The sequence below is a fragment of the Buteo buteo genome, chromosome 6 (assembly GCF_964188355.1).
Source record: "Buteo buteo chromosome 6, bButBut1.hap1.1, whole genome shotgun sequence".
Taxonomy (NCBI): Eukaryota; Metazoa; Chordata; class Aves; order Accipitriformes; family Accipitridae; genus Buteo; species Buteo buteo.
The window spans coordinates 10106177-10124826 of record NC_134176.1 but is presented as its reverse complement, the minus strand read 5'-3'; the positions used below and the strand labels follow the sequence as shown (position 1 = coordinate 10124826).

At 41.5% G+C, this 18650-nt stretch overlaps 1 protein-coding gene across 8 annotated transcripts in view; it reads right to left on the bottom strand.

Annotated features, from left to right (window-relative positions):
• Positions 1–2169: 2169 nt before the first annotated feature.
• The window catches only part of CDCA4 (cell division cycle associated 4), a 32196-nt gene continuing 15715 nt past the window's right edge, over positions 2170–18650 (bottom strand). For 4 of the 8 annotated variants that reach the window (XM_075029685.1, XM_075029684.1, XM_075029686.1 and 1 more), the window contains 2 exons: positions 13864–13992; positions 2170–5834 (listed from right to left, as the gene is read on the bottom strand). In XM_075029685.1, coding sequence (XP_074885786.1) covers positions 4979–5834; positions 13864–13922 — 915 coding nt within the window. In that variant the 5' untranslated portion in view covers positions 13923–13992 and the 3' untranslated portion in view covers positions 2170–4978. Of the gene's footprint in view, positions 5835–13863; positions 13993–17073; positions 17244–18650 lie in introns of those variants that run through there. The other 4 variants (XM_075029683.1, XM_075029688.1, XM_075029690.1 and 1 more) reach the window with 4 other exon arrangements.

Below are 18650 nucleotides of genomic sequence, written 5' to 3'. Positions count from 1 at the left end.
ACTCTGGAGGATTCAAAAGAAACAAACCACGCACCCAGCCAGCAGACGGAACAGGCTTGCTTCAGTCACATCTAGCAGAAGTTCTCCATTCCTCCTACTGAAACACAGATAAGAACCTCCAAAGCTGTCAACCCACAGCACAGCCGGCCCAGCGTAGTGCTCTGCTGGGATAAATGGGTCCTAATGAGGGAAAAATGTATGGAATGAAGTTGCAACATTTTTTTTCTTTTTCAATCAAGGCAAGATGCCTGTGAATGCTGGGCAAATACTTAAATGCCAAAAATCTTCCAGCTTCCCTGAACATCTGCTTTAATAATACATACTTTTATAGATGCACTTTGGCATCTTAACAGCTTAACTCTTCACTTCTCATATTGTTTTTTAATAGCTCAAAATCAGTTTTGCAACTAATTATAACTCGTCTTCCACACAGAACTAATGGGTAGTTTATTTTCTTTAGTGTATTTTACTCTTGCCTGACCTGGAAAGTTAGTCTTTTTAAGTCTCCCTTCCAGTACACAGGGTACTGCGCTAGACAGAGCACTCTGGGTTGCACCTGCACCTCCGCAGCTAGCCACATTTTAAACCAGCATTGCACTGAGCTGTGCTGCTCAGCACACTTCTAAGTTCAGATCTTTCAGTGTGGCTAAAATTGATGAAAGTACATGAAACCCTACACCACCTTTAAAGAGTCTCAACATGACCTGAAAGCAATACTTCAAAAATATTTTCTTGAAAGACTAAACTGCAGCATACCTTCACAAGGCAGCATTTTCTGTTGCTGAGCCTCAAGACCCATCAGTACAAGAGCAGGTCTACTGCAGTATCAGTGGTGTCCTGCTCAATAATGCAGTCACAGGGCCAACACCACAATGGTAACCACCTCACAGTCAAAGCCAGATTCCTGTGAAGAAGTTACTTCTGGACCTATGCTTTTCACACTGTGGTCAGCAGGCTCCAGGACAAAAGGCAGGACAAATTCCTCGTCTGTAAGTAGCAGCCAATGCAGTCTCCTCAATAAAATGAAGTTCACTGCAGAAGATTCAGGATGTCATTTTAGAGGTCCACAACAGGAAGAGGTTGGAAACCCTTAAACCTGAAGTCACTGGTGTAATTTGGATTAGCACAGACTAGCAAACCCTCCACTCGTACTGAGTGGCAGTATTTTTGTCCCAGACTGAGAAGTATGCAAGTCTGAAGTGTCAACAGTATGTGCATCAAGGACACTCCTATCTGACACTTGTTTTAAAGCGTGACAACCCCTGAAGCAACACAAAGAACTGCATGGGCCTGGAAGACTACGTAGGGCAGTTGAGACAAAATCCAGAGGACAGCAAAATGCTAACAAACATATGTCACCTGTTCGTAACAGGAATCCCCCCACCCCACCAGCCGGAAAAAATGCTCTGTGGGGACAGGACACCTAAAAGGGATGCAACATTGTAGAAAAGGCTAGTCAAAACTTAGAGATAACACAGCTTAAACATTAATAATGGCTAGAGTGGACAAAGCTACCAGCTTAGATATTAATAGCTAAAGCAGACAAAGCCTATAGATTGTGGTATATGAACTGTAAGAACCGTATTGCAACATGCCGGATAGTTAACTACAGAATTGGCCAAAACAACCTGGGAGGAAGTGATATGGTGTAAGATGACCACGTAGCAACCGCTTAGGAACAAAACAGCAAACAAGTCAAACCAATACAAAGCAAGACAACCCCAGACCTTAATATTATTATTGGTCTGAATTATTGCGTGAAAGGGGCGGGGAGCTTAGACTGTAAGTGTATAATTGCCCAGGGATTTCTTTTTTCTGGGTCCCTCTCTGGAGGCACCCGGCTCAAGCTGTAGGACTATTAATAAAAAGTACTTTCATAAAGGAATCTATCGTTCAGCTTACACTGAAACCTCGAGTCAAACCCTGTTATGGTGGCATGTGTAACTTCCATAACAGCAAAGCTGTGTAAGGTATTTACAGTATTAAGTATTACAAGTATTTCTGGGGAGAAAGAACGGGGGGGGGGGCAGGAAAAAAAAAGGTACAAAAGCAGCAACCTAGGGATAATGTTACATCTTCGTGAGCAAAAGACCAAATGAAGGGTGGCAAGGTACCATGGTTTTTTGTTTTGTTTTTAAAACAGTCAAATACTGAAGGCTTCAAAATATAAATGGTTAAACTGCAAAACTGTGGCTTTTATTTCCAAACATACAATAAATAGGTCCACCACAACTAGCCTCTAACTTCATTTTACATGGAAGGATTTTAAAATTAGTTTGTGCATATTTAAAAATTAAACTTCCCTTTGCACATAATTCCATACATAACCGAACTGCATTACATACCAGCTTATGGTCTTGGCACTGTGATGCAAGCAACCAATTAGAAACAGGGCTTTGTAGCAAGCACTTGAACAAAAATTGCATTTTGAATTGTTGATAAAACATCTACCAACAATTTAATCTTTTTCTGAAGCATACAAAAAACTTTAGCATGTAAATGCTGAAAAGCAAGTTGTCTTCTCTTGTGTTTCTGTAGGGGCTCCAACATGAGTAAGTGGATTTATTAAGCATTCACTATTTGCTACATAATACAATTTTCATACCAAAATATCTTTACTGCATAGTAACATTCCATATTTTCAAATGCAAAAAGAAATTAGATGCAGTCTTTTTATTTTATCCCTCATTACTGAATTTAAAGACATTTTTAACCACAACTCTGCTTCATCACAGTGCAGAAGGCCCTTAATATTTCAAGGATTTATTCAGTCATATCTTTAATACAAAAGTAGAGGCTGAGGAAAAGCCAGAGTAGTCTATACACAATGCACAATCTGTGTACATTCTGAAGCTGTACCTCTTCAAGAACTATTTATACACTCTTCAAACAAATCCCTTTATCCAGCAATTCAAAATACTTTAGATCAGAGGTTTTATATTAGAATCAATACATTATATGCATATAAATACATTTATACCCTTCGGTTGCTAAACAACCCAGATGGCTGCGAGGATGTGACCTGAACTGGTTCTCCATTGGTTTGGGATACCAAATTGTATCGGCAGCTGTTAACCAAAATAGTCACAGTAAAAAATGGAGATCTTTGCACAAGGTAGGTGTGCCACAGCATCAGTTAAGACTAGAAATACTAGGTGACACCCCGGCCCCTTCAGTAGGGCCAGGATTTCAACTTCTGTGAGATGCAACACACAGGCAACATTTTTTTTCCTCTGCCGATGCCCCGTTCATGAAAAGTCTCAGCAGAACAACAACCACCCCCCACCCCCAAAACCAACAAACCAAAGCAAAGCTTTTACAACTGCAAATTTTCTTACAAGACAGGTGCTGCAGCTTTCAAGAACAAAGTAAAAGTTTTATAATTAAAAAATAATAAAAAAACAACCCAAAAACTAATGTGCAAGTGTGTAGTTCAGAAGACAATAGAAAAGATCAATACAGACCTCAGTTCAAGCTGAAACACAGTATCCAAACTGTCTTATGGAAATAGTTCTCACTGCAAATCTCATCTTCAGTTAATTAGTGCGCTTATATATACTTATATACACACCTGCGATAGACACGCACCCCTCCCTCCCCAGAACAACCTGCAGCATCGGCAGCAGCAACCACCACGATGCTTCCAAAGCCCATGCAGGCCCCAGCCCTGGCGCTGCATCTGAGCGGTCAGACCCCTGAGCTCCCACAGACACAGCTGCACGATGGTACTCGGTCATCGGCACTCACTCACCACGTATCAATGAGTATTTCAGGAGTATTCAAAGCAGTAAGCACTGGTGTAGTAAGAAGTGTTCTCAGCTTTGTTTCTTAAAGGATACAGACATGTTGACTCTTGAGTATCCTCCAAAGGTGCTAGAAGTTTTAAGTTTGAAGCGTTTCTTTCCACAATGCCAGGTATACAAATGTGTATCTTTTTAAATAATATTGCACATAAAAATCATCTTAAACTTTGTAGTGAAAGCAGGGTTGAAGGACAGTGTTTTCCAAAACAGATTAAAAAGCTACCTGTACATAGTAAGTTTTAATTTAAAGAACGCCAAGATTATTCAAAATCTAAGCACATAATACTGACAGAAAAATGTTAAAATTGCACAATCTACATATAAATTACATTTGTAAATACTTAAAAGTTTTTAAACATTGAATACCCTTGATTTCACAAATCAGCTAGGTCACTGTCAAAGGATCAGCTTAATGAGTTAGAAGTACTTTCCCCCAGAAAAAAAAAATAGAAACAAGATCTGCAGTCTTAGACGAAGCACTGGAAAGAGTTAAAGCATTTCAGCTCAGAGGTAGTGCTAAACACATCCAACTAGAAGTCCATTATATTTGAACTATGATGAAATAACGTAGTAAAATGTAGAAAGACTATAAAATTTACAAAAATAAATAGTTCTGAATGCTTTAGAAAATGCAAGAGACTTCGTTGATCAGTGTCTTGATCTGCTTTTCTGACCAAAAGAAAGCGAAGTGTGTCTCATTTTTAAAATATACCCATCTCTAGTAATGCGCCTGCAATCCACGCAATCCAACTATGCAACTTGACGTATGCCAACCTGGCATAGACTCTGATATTAAAAATAAAGTGGAGGCTTTGTAAAAGATCATCTCGTATGAAATTTGTTTTGCATGTAAATTCTTCTGACAAATTAAAAATTGCACATAAAAAAGTTTATTGAAAGAGGCATGAGGGGTGATAAGGGTATGTGCCTATTGTTCCACATACACCCTGGAAGGAAAAAGATGATTGCACAGTTCTGATAAATAAATATTTCTTTAAAAAAAAAATCTGCCACTTTTTTTGGTTTATAAGATTTGGAATTATTTAGAAAATCCCACTACGGACAAATTATTTGTAGCTTGTGTTTTAAAGAATTCTTTACAACTTTTCCAGTGGCTTTTATCCTGAAACCAAATGAAAGTGGCAGTTAATAAGTATCTTTGGGTAAAACAAGTATCAGGATCCAACAAGAATTTCCATGATGTGGTCCAACTCACTCAGATCTGTTCTACATATCTGAATGTTGCTTGCTGAAGAAGAATTACAAGATGGAAAGGTTTTCAATGGTTCTTCTGTAGCAAGAGATGGTGGTCTGGGTGGCATTAATGGAGGGCAGCAAAAGTCTGAATCATACATTGAAGTGTCAATATCTTCAAAAATGTCATCTATTGCCAAATCCTTCAAGTAGCTAGTTGAATTTGAAATCTCAAAGGAACCAAACACACATTCAGCTCCCTTCAAATCCTGTCTATCATCTTCTAGTTTTAGACCAGTATTTTCTGGAAACTTTGGCTGGTCGTCTCCAGTAGGAACCAGACAAGTAGGCGGGCTTATATCTTCTACAAAGTCTAAATCCTTCAGAATAGATGAAATAGCAGATGACATATCATCATCTGAAACTATGAGCAGGCTATTTTCAATTGGGTCTTCTACAGACCGTAAGTCGCAACAGTTAGACTCTTGCTGACTAATACCTGAAGGCAACTGAAGAGAAATCCCAGATGACTCCATCCCTGTGTAGCTGTGAGAACTAGGAGTAATGCCAGGGCAGACATTAATTGGCTGCTGACTACTCTCTTGTCTCATTTCCTCTTGAATTTGCCGTACTGTGTTGGCTATGAGGACAGAGCGGTGCAAGTTCGGTTCCACCAGCATTTTGTACGTCTGTAACTTGGTGAGGCACATATTAAGCACCAACTGCCTCTTAAGTGGATATGGCAAATTTCGACTGGAATCAAAGGCACTCGAGAGACCAGCCATGTTCTCCTCATAGTCACTCAGCTTGCGTTTTAGACCTCTCCCCAACATGAACCTGAAAGAGAGAAATTACGAATTAACCTTGGACAAGACTAACACTTCTGCAAGATCTCAACAGAGGCTTTTGAAAAGTCTGTAGTGTACAACGTATCGGTTAACTTAGACTCTAATGCCATACATAAAACATTTAAAGACAGAATAAAGTTGTACACCTGATCCTACTTTCACTGAGAAGATGAACTTTCCAGCTCTATTATTTCAGAACAATCTTTTTTTTGAACAGAAAACATGAAAGAAATATAGTAACTGTTTTTTTAAAAAGCTATATGCTTCTAGAGTTTTGGGTTTAAGGTTTAATTTTAACTCTACTATAAGAATATAAATTTCATTATTTAAAATCTTTAGTAGGTGAGCTTTTTAGCCTCTTATCCATTTAAATTAATAGCATATAAAAATTAATGAGAAATATCTGAATGTCCACATGAAATAAAACTGATGCTCATACTAAGGATTATAATAACTATACAAAAATATTTCAACATTTTCATTTTAACATTCATTTCCGGGTACAGTAGGTAAGATTTTAAAGCTAGTTTCAACACCCATTTTTCTCTCATTAAGGTATTCTTAATGTCTCACTCAGTGTCTCTGAGAACTCTCTGTAGAACTTATTTCTCTCCCTCTTCTTTGGTGACTTAAAGTTGTTTTACTACAGTTGAACCACCCAGCAAGACTAACAACAGGGCCTCCCATGGGATCCTTATATCCATTCCATAGCTTAGTAGTTTAGCTAAATAGTGGGAGGAAATTTGGCTGGGCCACAGAGCTCACAGAATCATGATCAGTGCTCATGGCTGCTGGTTCACAACCTGCAACTGACTTAACAATAATGACATCCAGCAAGAGGCTATCAAATGGCATTTTAAAAGCGACCAATTTTGATAAACAGCTAAAAGAAAAGAAATAGAATTTAGTTGCTTTCAGTCTGCTTTGTGTGCTTTTGCATTGAAATATGGTAGGTCTAGAACACTGTGGTACAAAAAACTATGCACGCACACCTAAAATACATGTGATCCAAACAAATACATGCTTGGATACTTTGCAGTTACTATTCAAAATATCAAGTGTTTTATTAGGGACAACAAGCACTATGCAATCACTGGTATAAACACAGAAAAGGAGTATGTCATGCACAGGAATACTGGTAAAATCTTGATGTGTCCATGGAATACAGACACCTTGCTCCCAAACAATTAAAAAAAAATTAAGCAATCATAAATTAGACACCCAGTGGCAGATTAAGGGCAGATCCTTCACACACAATGATCCAGACCCTGCATGCTGCAGAGGGCCTCCCAGCTTCCTTTTCATGTGAGCACTGGATACTGCCAGCAATAGCTCAGCTGATTGCCGCAGCTGCCAGCTGCTAGCCTGTTGCTAGACTTTTGGGGACAAGGAGAAGGCAGCAGGATAAAGCCTCTTTTACTTTTGGGTTTTCTCCAGATTTGTAGGAAGCACTGCAGGGTTCCATGGCTACATCCATCTGCCTAGACAAGACTGTTGGAGAACTCGGCTCCTCTGGAGGAACAGGAAGTAAGCAAGCAGTGCATACTTCTCAGTAAGACACACAGGAAAAACAGACAGATGCTAGAAGAGTTCAGGTTTAAGACTTCTTGATCAAACCCACTTTTTTTTTTTTAGGGACATATCTGGATGAAATTGTATTTGTCATAAGAATGCATTTTTACATAACAGGTAGTAGTTTGGCCTACAGTTCAGTTTACTAACACATTCACTATTAGAACAACAACAAACTTTAATTACTTGTGATTTTACCAGTGCTGCAATTTTTTAACTTTGGAAGTCTGTTTTACTCCAAAGTTTTCTGCTAAACTGCCACAGCACCAGCTGAATCTCTTTAAAAAACATAAGGTGTCTGGATGTGGTGTGCCTATTCACCTAGGTGATCTTCCCACACTTATCACGTATCGCTTCCCCATTCCAGCACTCCATTTAGAGCAAAAAGGACCAGACGGTACTGAACACTCAATTACAAACAAAATCAGAAGAAACCTGGATACAGAGTTCAGACACCAAATATAATAATAGAAAGTATTTTCAGGGGCAGTGTGTGTGTGTCTGTCAGGCATCCTCACTCAAACTATTGACAACACTGTCAGCAACCAATAATTTTAGACACAATCTATGGAAAAATCACAATTATGCAGGACTTTACAGTAAAACTGTTGCTAAACACACCAACTCATAACATATCACAAAGACAAATAGTGTCTGCAAATCCTGGAAAACTCAGAATAAAATTATTAACTCTCCATTTTAAGTAGCATTTAAGTTTTGTGTCCTACCTAAGGCATTACCCCATACCATTACCATAAAGAATAAAAATATACATCAAAACGGCTATTTGTTCACTAAGCACCATCCTTCCCATACACTGCACACTAGTTTGGGGTTTTTTTTCTCTCCACTAACTAAAGCAGACCAAAACTCACTCACAAGGGAACAAAATTAAGACCATACAAGGAACAGTAATTCTAACATTTTATATGTTCAGAATGATTGGTTTTGACGATTTACTGCTTTTAATATATTTTAAAATATATATTTACACTTCGTTAGACACAAAGGAAATACTAGACTTATCTATTTGAATTAAATAATGTTGATTTCTAATATCTCAAAAATGTGCCAGTATTTAAATTCTGTAAGCAAGCTTAAAGAGCAAGCTAACTATCATAGGCAAGGATATATAATTTCACAAAAACAACTTAAAATGAAATGTTTTAACTTTTAAATTCATACAGTAGTTAGACTAAATATTCCATGCTCATACAGGCAGACACCCTCCTTTTCATTCCTCAATTTTCCTTCAAAAAATTTGTTCCAGAGCATTCTAGAAATATGTAACAAAGCTTGAGCACAACAGCACTCTGAACAATAAAAATGAAGTGCAAGAAACATTATTTGCTCCAACTTCAAATGTTTCTACTTAAGACTCCCCACTGTCTAGATGTTAAAGATTTTTTTACTGTTTCTTAAGTACACAAACATAGTCCTATCTTATGTTTTAGAAATTCTGCCTGTTTAGTATGATTTTTGCCTAATTGCAAGGATCCCTAAGTCTCCCTCCAGAAGCTAGATGACTTCAGAGGTTATATAAAAATTTGGAAAAGGCTAATGAAAACCAGAGTACCACTGGTACAGTGGATTTAAAAATGACTAGTGTCATGGTTGCTACAGGAGACATTAAATTTCAGTTCTTGTCAAACACACTCAGCTGCTGACCTACAAAAGATACAAAGCCCCTTTGTTACCAGCTAATCTACATTTTATCAGGCTTTTTGCTTTACTTTCTAGCACAAGAATTTCTGACAGGGTCATATCCTTAAACTACTCCATATTTTCTAAGTAACTTGTCCTTTTGTAGCATTGCGTATTAACACACACATTCCAAACCCAAAATCCACACAGTGGTCAAATGGTCTCTTTTGATAGCATTACTCTGCAATATAAGATGTTGATGACATTATTTAATTATGCAGTGCTCCCCCCATTTCAATTTTTGGTACTAAGGAAAACAAACAGAAGTCCACACAAAAATCCACGCTACTATGCCCAGACAATCCTGTATTACTGAGTGATCGCTGCACAGTTGTCAGTCCTTTCAATCAGCTGACAGAACGGCACAGCCAGTTCAAAGAAGCACAAGTTGGGCATACTAAAACACAAAGAGTGACTAGAAACTGCACTCTCCTTACTCCAGCCTAATTCCAGGAACCTACTCGGATCTCAAAAAACTGGATCAAGTAACAGGATTTTGGACCGTGCCAATCTGATAACTCTGTAATTTGTAAGTAAATAAACTGAACAAAAATTAAAGTTTACGCCAACTTCAAATGTGAGATGTATACATAGCTGTTCAATAATAAAAGAATAAAGCAAGCTGGAAGTCACCCTTCTCTTGAACTTTTTCTTAAAAATTCAACAACCAAATTTTTATTTGAGTTCAGATGCTCTATTTTAGAATCTTTTGTCATGGAAAAAAAAGAACAATGAGGAACCACACTACATCTCGGTAATTTTTTTCTGGCATTTTCTCATCTTCTCTCATTATAGTAATGCAAACTGAGCCACAGGCCATTTATGGCAGAATGCTTTTTTAATTAAAATTATTTTGCAGATATAGAGAAAAGGAAGCAAGTGAACTCAATGTTTAGGAGCGCCAAACTCTCCATCCATGTCACTGAACTACAAAGGAGACTACACAGAAATTCTGCCTCTGACAGCGTGTTCCTCAGTTCCTTCCAGTTCCATGGAGGACATTTCATAGAAACTCCTCCCTGCTAAGATGGGAAGCATCCATGCACTGTAATCCTACACCATACAGGGTTTGAAAAAAACTTGGGAGAGAACAGGCACGTCCCTGGTTGGCAAATCCACACAGAATACCAAACAAACAGGCCTGGTCAGAGTGTGCAGCTACTCAGAAGAAGCGTTCCAGGCTACCAAGAAAAATTCACATTGCGATGCGTTGTGGACAATACAGGACTCGTGCCACCATTTCAGAGGAAAAACACAGCTCCATCTGTCACAGGGTCTGATAGTGCAGTGCAGCTGCCACCAACACATGGTTAGGAAGTACAGCTGGAAACAGTCACAAAGAAGAACGCAGCATGTGAAAACCCTCAATTACTTCTATCTGGGCAAACTACTTCTTAATTTTCTCTTCCTCACCTTCCAAAAAAGGTTTTAAGAGCAAGTTAAACAATGTTTAGAACTCAGAACCACACAGAGCTTTAATTTTTGGTAAAGAAAAGCTTCAAAAAACATTAGTATATAAAACCTGACTGCCACAGCTAGTATTGTCTGAATATGAACTTTTCATGCACAAAACAAGCACTATAGTCAACTACAGAAGAGTTATTCATTTACCATTAAAGAGTATGTTTAAATAGCAGGACCATCAATAAAATACTTGGCCTGCGCTATGCAGGTCAAAATCATTTCACTGATAGTGGTCCCTTCTGGCTTTTCTTTTTAGGATATTATTAAATTCAGACTTGCTTTTCATACAGCCACAATGTTGCATTTTTCAGCCCTAGACTGTCCCAAAGTGAAAAATCACTTTTCTGGTAGGACAGAAATACCGTATTTGAATAGTTGTAAGCACCTCATAAGTGAAAGCTGCCCAACTCGTTTTCAGTAACACAACTTAAGTATTAAAATCAAAATTAGAGACTCCTTGCTGTTCTAATTTGGGTATTTCCCTTTCAAAGTCTCCTTTGGCTCGTAACTGTAGAAAACATGTAACAATAAAAACAGACAGAAGTCTCTTTGGATTGTAAACTTCCTAGTGACAGACCAAAGCCAATTGATAACCTGATTTCCTGCTCTCCCCTCTCTTCCATGGATGCACATTTCACAAGCACACATCTATCTGCAGGAAGTGCAAAGGAAGACAAACATCCCTACAGTTACGGTTATTTCCCAGAATTATTTGATGTATGCCGCACACTATTTTGAATTACAATCCTTCCCCTATCCAACATACGTTTCAGCTTAGGCAACACAACTTCATTAATAGTTTAATTAAGTGGTGGACTGGCTCTTGACTTGTATTCCATGTATAAGAAGCTGCACAAGAAAAAGGTAAGGCTGAAGGTACAGTTAACAGACACAGTGTAAATCCTTTCTCCCATCCGGACTTAACACTGATCACTTGAACATGACTTACGTAACACAGTAAGCTGTCAGACAACACAGAACAGTGTATCTGATCTGGTGTCATCAGCAAGCATTAGAGATCCCCACAACATCACATCTTGGCCAATAGCAAAAATTAAGAGGAAGTGAGCGAAGAAGGATTAAATAACTTAGAAAACACCAAAGTAAAAAGTAATTTGGAACCGAAGACACTTTAAAATACACAAAAATGTATTTAAGTCCATTGCCTCTCCACCACCCCCAGCCCTGCCCCAGTTTAGCAGAGATGAGTAACTGTTGGAGAAGGCACAAGTGGCTAAAAGTGCACATACAGGGAGGAGCGCAGTCCTACCAGCTTAATCCCATACCTAAACTCCTATGTAACAACTTCTTTACAGGAGTTAGAAATGACCAGAAAATAGCTGCTAAAAGAAAGGAGAATTAATGTCAATGTTTTAGTCACCAAAATCCTGAGCTAAGTCAGGACACTTAAGTCTGTTACTACTAAAGCAACCTGGAACACAGAACCAAGATATGCTACTGTTCAGACTTAAAAAACCCCAACCAAACAACACCCACCCCCAAACACCAAACCCCAAAACCACACAGAAAAAAACCCCCACACCTATGGATGTGCCTAACATCCTTTCCCACATTTTGAAAATAAGAGTAGGCTGAATAGTATTCATTAAGTAGAGGAAAGGAATGAGAGGAAGACTGAGTCTAGCACAGAATTAGGCTGGAATTCATAACCTTCCCACTGTTGCTTCACTATTTGTGGAAGTAGAGAATAAATACGTATCATACACTGGTATTTTAGGAGCTGAAATGATGTTTACAAAGCACTTGGGAGTAGTTTTACCTTGACTTAAAAGTTAGTTTGACACTCCCCCCCCCCCAACCTGTTTATGTTATGTCTAATGGGATCTGGAAAATTCCTGCACTTAAAGGACATCTTCCTAAGTTCCTTACTCCCATTTTACTACATAAAGCACCGGTAAGAGCTTTGCTTTACAAACTACCGCAGCTAGGTTTCGGAGCACAACACTTCACTCTGGAGAAGAAACTCCTCTGTTAGGATGTGTACCTTCCACAAGCTAAAACAAGTGGATCAGGGCTGTTTACAACAGTACATGAACTGTATTCTCAGAAGCTTGTATGTATCATTAGAGGCTAATATAGAAAGCTGCTGAGGCAGTACCAGTGTTAGGTAAAGAAAAAGTTCCATCCTTAAAACTAACCAAACCCCTGCTACTCTTCTTCCTCTCCCCCTCTAAGCTTGTGTATTTAGTTCCACATTTACATATAAAGCTCACGTATATTTTTTATGAGTGTGTGTTTAGCAGATTTTTTTCAGGAATTTTGAGTGGATTATTTTTTTTTTTTTTTAGTGTAAGAAGGGCCCAGAATCATTTAAACTAAGGATCAATAGTAGTTAGCAAAAGCTAACACATGATCAAGAGTTATTAAATCTAGAAACTCCCATAGTAAAACTAAACTGTAATTAAATGAGAACATAAAGGAATCCAAATAGCAAGAACCAAACCACCATGGTTCCACCAAAGTATCTCACTGGAGAGACAGATGATCATTAGAACTGCAAACGTGATGACATACGTCTTCACAGCTTGTTCTAATCAACTGAACAGTTCTCAGTTTTCTTTACAGTATCTATTTACTTCAAATACAGAGATACTGGATGTATTCACCTACATCAGGGTTACAGTGGTCTAAATAAAGATCTATTAATAACAAAAGTTATAGCTTATTAGCGATATCAAATCCGCATGCCCATACTTTAACAGAAAAATCAGACCATTAACAGTAAAAGCAACCAAGAAAAAAACAGAAGTTCTCTTTTCCTGACAGAGGACCGTGCATTTACTCTAGCCCTCTGTATGGGATATTTAGGTAAGTAATTATCAATAACCAAATCAGAAATCACTTTGAATTTTCTCTAACATAGTAGCACACAACTCTTCTTCAGTATCCAAAATGCCTTCTCCTCACAAGACTGTAACAGTCAATTTCAGCAGCTGAACAGTGGACCTCGCTATAAGACTGAGGCCTTAGTTAACAAATTTCCAAGAAATGTGATCTTATGACAATACTGAATTCTTTGTTACATTATAATACTTCCTCCCGATAAAGGGGGGAAAAAAAAAAGTAATGCAAATTCAGAATATTCAAACCAAAGAGCTTATACTATTGAATAAGCCTAAAGCACTTCACTTTATATTATATACCCCACTTTTAAAAATTGTTTTTCAGTTTACCATTCTAACCCACAAAAATAACATCTACAGCTGATTATCACAACACGCGCTATGCACATAAGATATGATTTCATAACAACATACAAGTAGTTACCCTCAGAAAACAGAAAGGAGTCCAGGCAGGAAGATTCCAGATCTTGCATAAAGTGTGGTCATCCAAGGGTCCTGAACTATTCAAGAGGCCAAGCCATCCACCGAGGTAGGATGATGTGACTTAATGGGAAAAACAAAACAAACAACAGAGTATTTCATTACTATGTGATATTTTTTTTTAAAGCAGAAGTATTAAGCACACAATTCAACACAACTTTTTAAATGATTTGTGCTAAATCCAATTAAAACAGTTAAACTGAATAAAAACCCCTGAAGTTCATGAATACACTGAAATAAGAGGACCTAACAGTTCCACCTATGAATACATAAAATGTGGAAACTGTCTTTCATAAATGAATACTACAGAATAGAATGCTGATCCTCCAAGTGTTAAGCTTTAGGATAAGAACTTGCATTGATACTTCTTCAGCTTACTGAACACCAATCTACAGTTGTAACCACCTCAGAAATCACGTATCAGGAGACACAATATCATGAACTGTAAAGAAGTACATTCCAGAATTATCCCCTAACATTTACAGGCTACGAAAGCAGTTAAGATTTTTATTAAATTCCCTAACTTCCCTCATTTTCAGCACACACAAAACCAATATGAGAAGATAGCTGGCAGGATGTCCTATGATTGCATATAATATTCAGTGTGGCATCATTTTCGTCAAAACCCTGATAAAGCAACATCTGCAGTTTGGCAAGACACCACATAGATTAAATAATGGATTAGATCAAGGCACTGGAAAACCTGGGAAACGTGAAAAGGCTGAAGTGACAGTAAACTACGGACTAGGCTAGGAGATGTGGAGGGAACTGCATGATCCATGCTCTTGAGGTCTCAACTTCACCTGAAGAATCAAAGTTTTTTAATTCCAAGAATTAAAGCCCTTATACAGGCTAACAGCCTACCGCCTGGACTGTATTTAACATGTTTCTTTGTGTACAATATACATACACACAGAGACACATGCACCCCAACTACAGCACAATTACTTCACAATTTTATCACAAGAGCAAGGATCAGTACTTATCCAGATAAATACAGTCCTTCGTGATCCAGAGTTCATACATCATTTTACAAATCTTAAAATAATACATACTGAAAGGCAGTCTTACATTTAGACAGACAGACAAGTAAACAAATACAGTTGATCTTACATAGCAACTCATAGCCTGAGCTAGCAAAGGGCTCCTCCGTTTACAGATCTCAGAACTGTAAAGATGTAGTAAAACAGCAGTAAAATGCCCATGACCTAAGAATGCCAAATCTAACCCACAGCAATAGACACACTGATATCTCCCTCCTCCTTCTAGAAGCTGAATTCTTGCCCATCATAAGGAGACCCATGCTATTTGTAAATAAAAATATAAAAACAAATAGACACAGGCAGATTCATAACCTATTTGCTTTGAAACAGCAGGACTTCAGAAGGTCACTACTGAGGTTTATTAAAGTGTACTTGTTAGGTCACAGGGGGAGATGTACATTCATTGCATTTTCTATACAATGAATATAAAAGAACAAACGTTTTAGAACGTGAAGTCTTTTTAGCATTAAAGAATCCTAAAAAAAGCTAACAAGCATACTAAAAATGTTGAAGAGTTTTAGACTTCAGCACCTTAGTTAACAAAAAAGCTAAAAGCGTTTGGTAAAAAATTAATACTTCTAATCGTATTTTAGAAGTCCAACCCCTTTACTAGAAGGAGCTGAAGTCCAAGAAATTATCAAATTTAATTCCTTTATTATATATTTTAAAGGACTCCCGCAAAATTAATTGTTGAGGTTATTATTTTTCCCCTGTATGATTTCACACGAGTGTCAGGAAGAAGTACAGAGGTAAGGTTGCTAGGTTTAGTTTTTACAGTCTGTTAAAAAAACCCTATAAGACACACAGTAGCTGTAAATCACTATGAATTATATGTCCAGTAAATTATTTTTTTCTTTCTTTTTCACCGTCTTCCCTCACAGTTTCCTGGTACCCGTTTATGGGTCACTTTAGAAATTTGAGATTAGAGCATTCATTTCAACGTTAATGGTATTTTCCACATTGCAGTTAGACGCCTGAACTAAAGAATCTTAGCTGAATCAAAAACAAAGTAGAAAACTACCGCACAGGGCTCCTACCTATGTTTTTGAAAATGAACTGTTCCAACATAGTTTGAAAAATTCCAGGCCTATCTAGGGCAGAAATTATTAACTGCGTCTATTAGAGAGATGAATTTACGATATGCATAAAGGAGCCCAAGCTTATGCCCCTCCAGTCTTATCCGCCTGCTTGTAGTTCAGGCTAACATACACGTTTACCGAGACAAACAAAACCTGCTATTAAAAAATGTAGCTGCAGCAAACACACAAGTCGCAACTCTCAAGAGGCAGCGATCACGAGTGCCAGAATTAAAAAGCTGCGATTCAGGGAAAGCCTCCTTCCTGCCACCCTCCCCGCAGCCACTCCTGCGAGTGTACAAGTACTAATAAAACCCAAGGGAGCCTGCCACCATTTGGCCTTTGTGGAAGGAGACTAGTTGGTACTTCCTGCAGGCGCCCGCCCGCGCCTCCCCCCGCAGCGGCGCGCAGCAGTAACCAGAGACAACCTTGGGCTTCCCGAGCTGCGAAAAGTTACACTCCTCCCCCTTCCTCCTCCCCAGCTTACCAGAGACCCCGGCCAAGCTAATTATAACTGCGCTAACAACTTCCACCGCGGTCCCCGCTCCCGCCGCCCTGCTCGCCGGCCTCCCCAGACCCGGCCGGCCTCCCCAGACCCGGCCGCTCTCCCCAGACCCAGCCGCTCTCCCCTACCCCTACCCCCCCCCCCCGCCCCGCACCCCCGGACCCAGCCGTAACTCGTCGGGGCTCCCCCCTGCCGCCATCCCTCCTCACCTGTCTCCGCCACCCCGTCCCCGCGCTCCAGCCGGGCCCCCGCCCTGCCCCCCCCCCCCCGGGCAGGGCCCCCTGCCCCCTCAGGGGGCTTCCGACCGCCCTCGCCGCCGTGCCCGACCGTCCCTCCGCACCCCGTACTGCCCCCCCCCCCCCCCGGCCCGGTTCGTCTCCCTGCCAGCACAGGCTCGCCAGCCCCACGCCCGCGGAGGGTAGGGGCTGCCCTCCCGCCCCCTGCCCCCCCCCCTCACGGCGCCTTCCCTCAGAGCCGCCGCCCGGCCCGACCCGACCCCGACCCTGCCCGGCGGCCCCACCTGGGAGCGGAGGAAGCCCCCCGTTCTCTTCGCAGCCTTACCGTGCCCTCCCTAGCCAGCCGGCCGGGCTCCCTTCGGCGGGGCTGGGACTCCGACCGGGAGGAGGCGGAGGCGAGCGCCACCCCCGCCGGGCCCCGGCAGCCTCCGCTCCGCCCTTCCCTCCGCCCGCGGCACCCACAGAGGCGGCGGGGGGGGGGGGGGGGGAGGAGGGGGGCGCTGCGCGCACCGCGCCCGCCAGCTGGCCGCCTTCCCATTGGCCAGAAGCTCTTTCAACCTGCCCAGCAACCATTTTCTCACTGGCCGACGAGCCGGGGGGGGCTGGGCTCCGACTGGCCTCGGGGCACCGCCCAATGAGAAAGCTGGGCGAGCTAAGGCGGGCGGGGCCGCGCGCCGGCTTCGCCCAATCGGAAGACGGGCGCCGCCGAGTCCCCCGTCCCCCGGCGCGGCGCTCCGGGAGGCGGCCCCGCCCGGGCGGCGCGGGTGCCGCTGACGAGGGCGGCGGTGGGGGGAGGAGGGGGGGAGGGCGGAAGGGTGTGGGGGGAGAGGCGGAGCGCGCGGGCAGGCACGGGGCTGCACGCGGCGCGGCGGGCAGGGCAGGGCCCCGCCCCGCGCCTCAGGCCCCGGGGCCGGCGGGGCCGCAGCGGCGGCGGGCCGCGTCCCGCGTTCGTCGGGGCTGGAAACCCCCCCCCGCGGAGGGACCGGCCAGCCCTGACCCGAGCCCTGCAACCCCCCGCCTTTTTTCTTTTTGGTTATAACTCGCAGTCTCTGACCGAAACTGCCAAATTTAAATCAGAGGAAGCGCGAGGGCCTCCACAAAGCAGCATTCCTACAACTCCCGTTTCCAGGGCAGTTGGGAAACGAGGCGCACGCGTCTCCCGACCAGCGATAAAGCTACATCAAACATTGCACAATTCTTCCATAAATATTCACTTGATTTTTTTTTTTTTCCTTTAAAGATGAGGCGGGTTTGGCCATGCTCAAACCTCTCATATTTGCTTTCCAGAGGCATTTGCGTAATCAAGTTACATTGGCACAAGTGTGTGCGCAAACCCGATTTCAAAATCTGACATTTAAGTATTTGTAAAGATTGATTTTGAGCCTTTGTCGAACCCTACCGTGGGTTACCTGATGAATCCCCAAAAAGCTGCTCAGCTCTCTCGGAGATGGGTTCGGTTTGATCTGCAGGACAGTAAAACCAAACAAAAATCAAGCACGTTTGCGCAGACAGGTTCTTCCTACGCAGAACGCAGGCGCAGACCAAATTCACACACGGAGTGTATGTTGGTCTAATAAATACTACAGAAACACTTGCGGTTGTCTGGTGGGGATGAACTACAACTCCGACGAAAGATCAGTTGCTTTCTGTGATTATTCAGCTCAAGAAAACCGATGTTTCGCTGGAGGCCCTCAGGCCCAACAGATTTTAACCCCCGTGCCTCCCGACGGGCATTTGCGCAGGGGTAGGAGCGCGCAGGGCCCGTGACCCCAAGGAAGGGGCGAAGGGCAGAGCGGCACAGAAATCCGCAGCGGAGCCCCGCAGGACCCATCGCCGGTGGCGAGGGGACATCTCTCCAGAC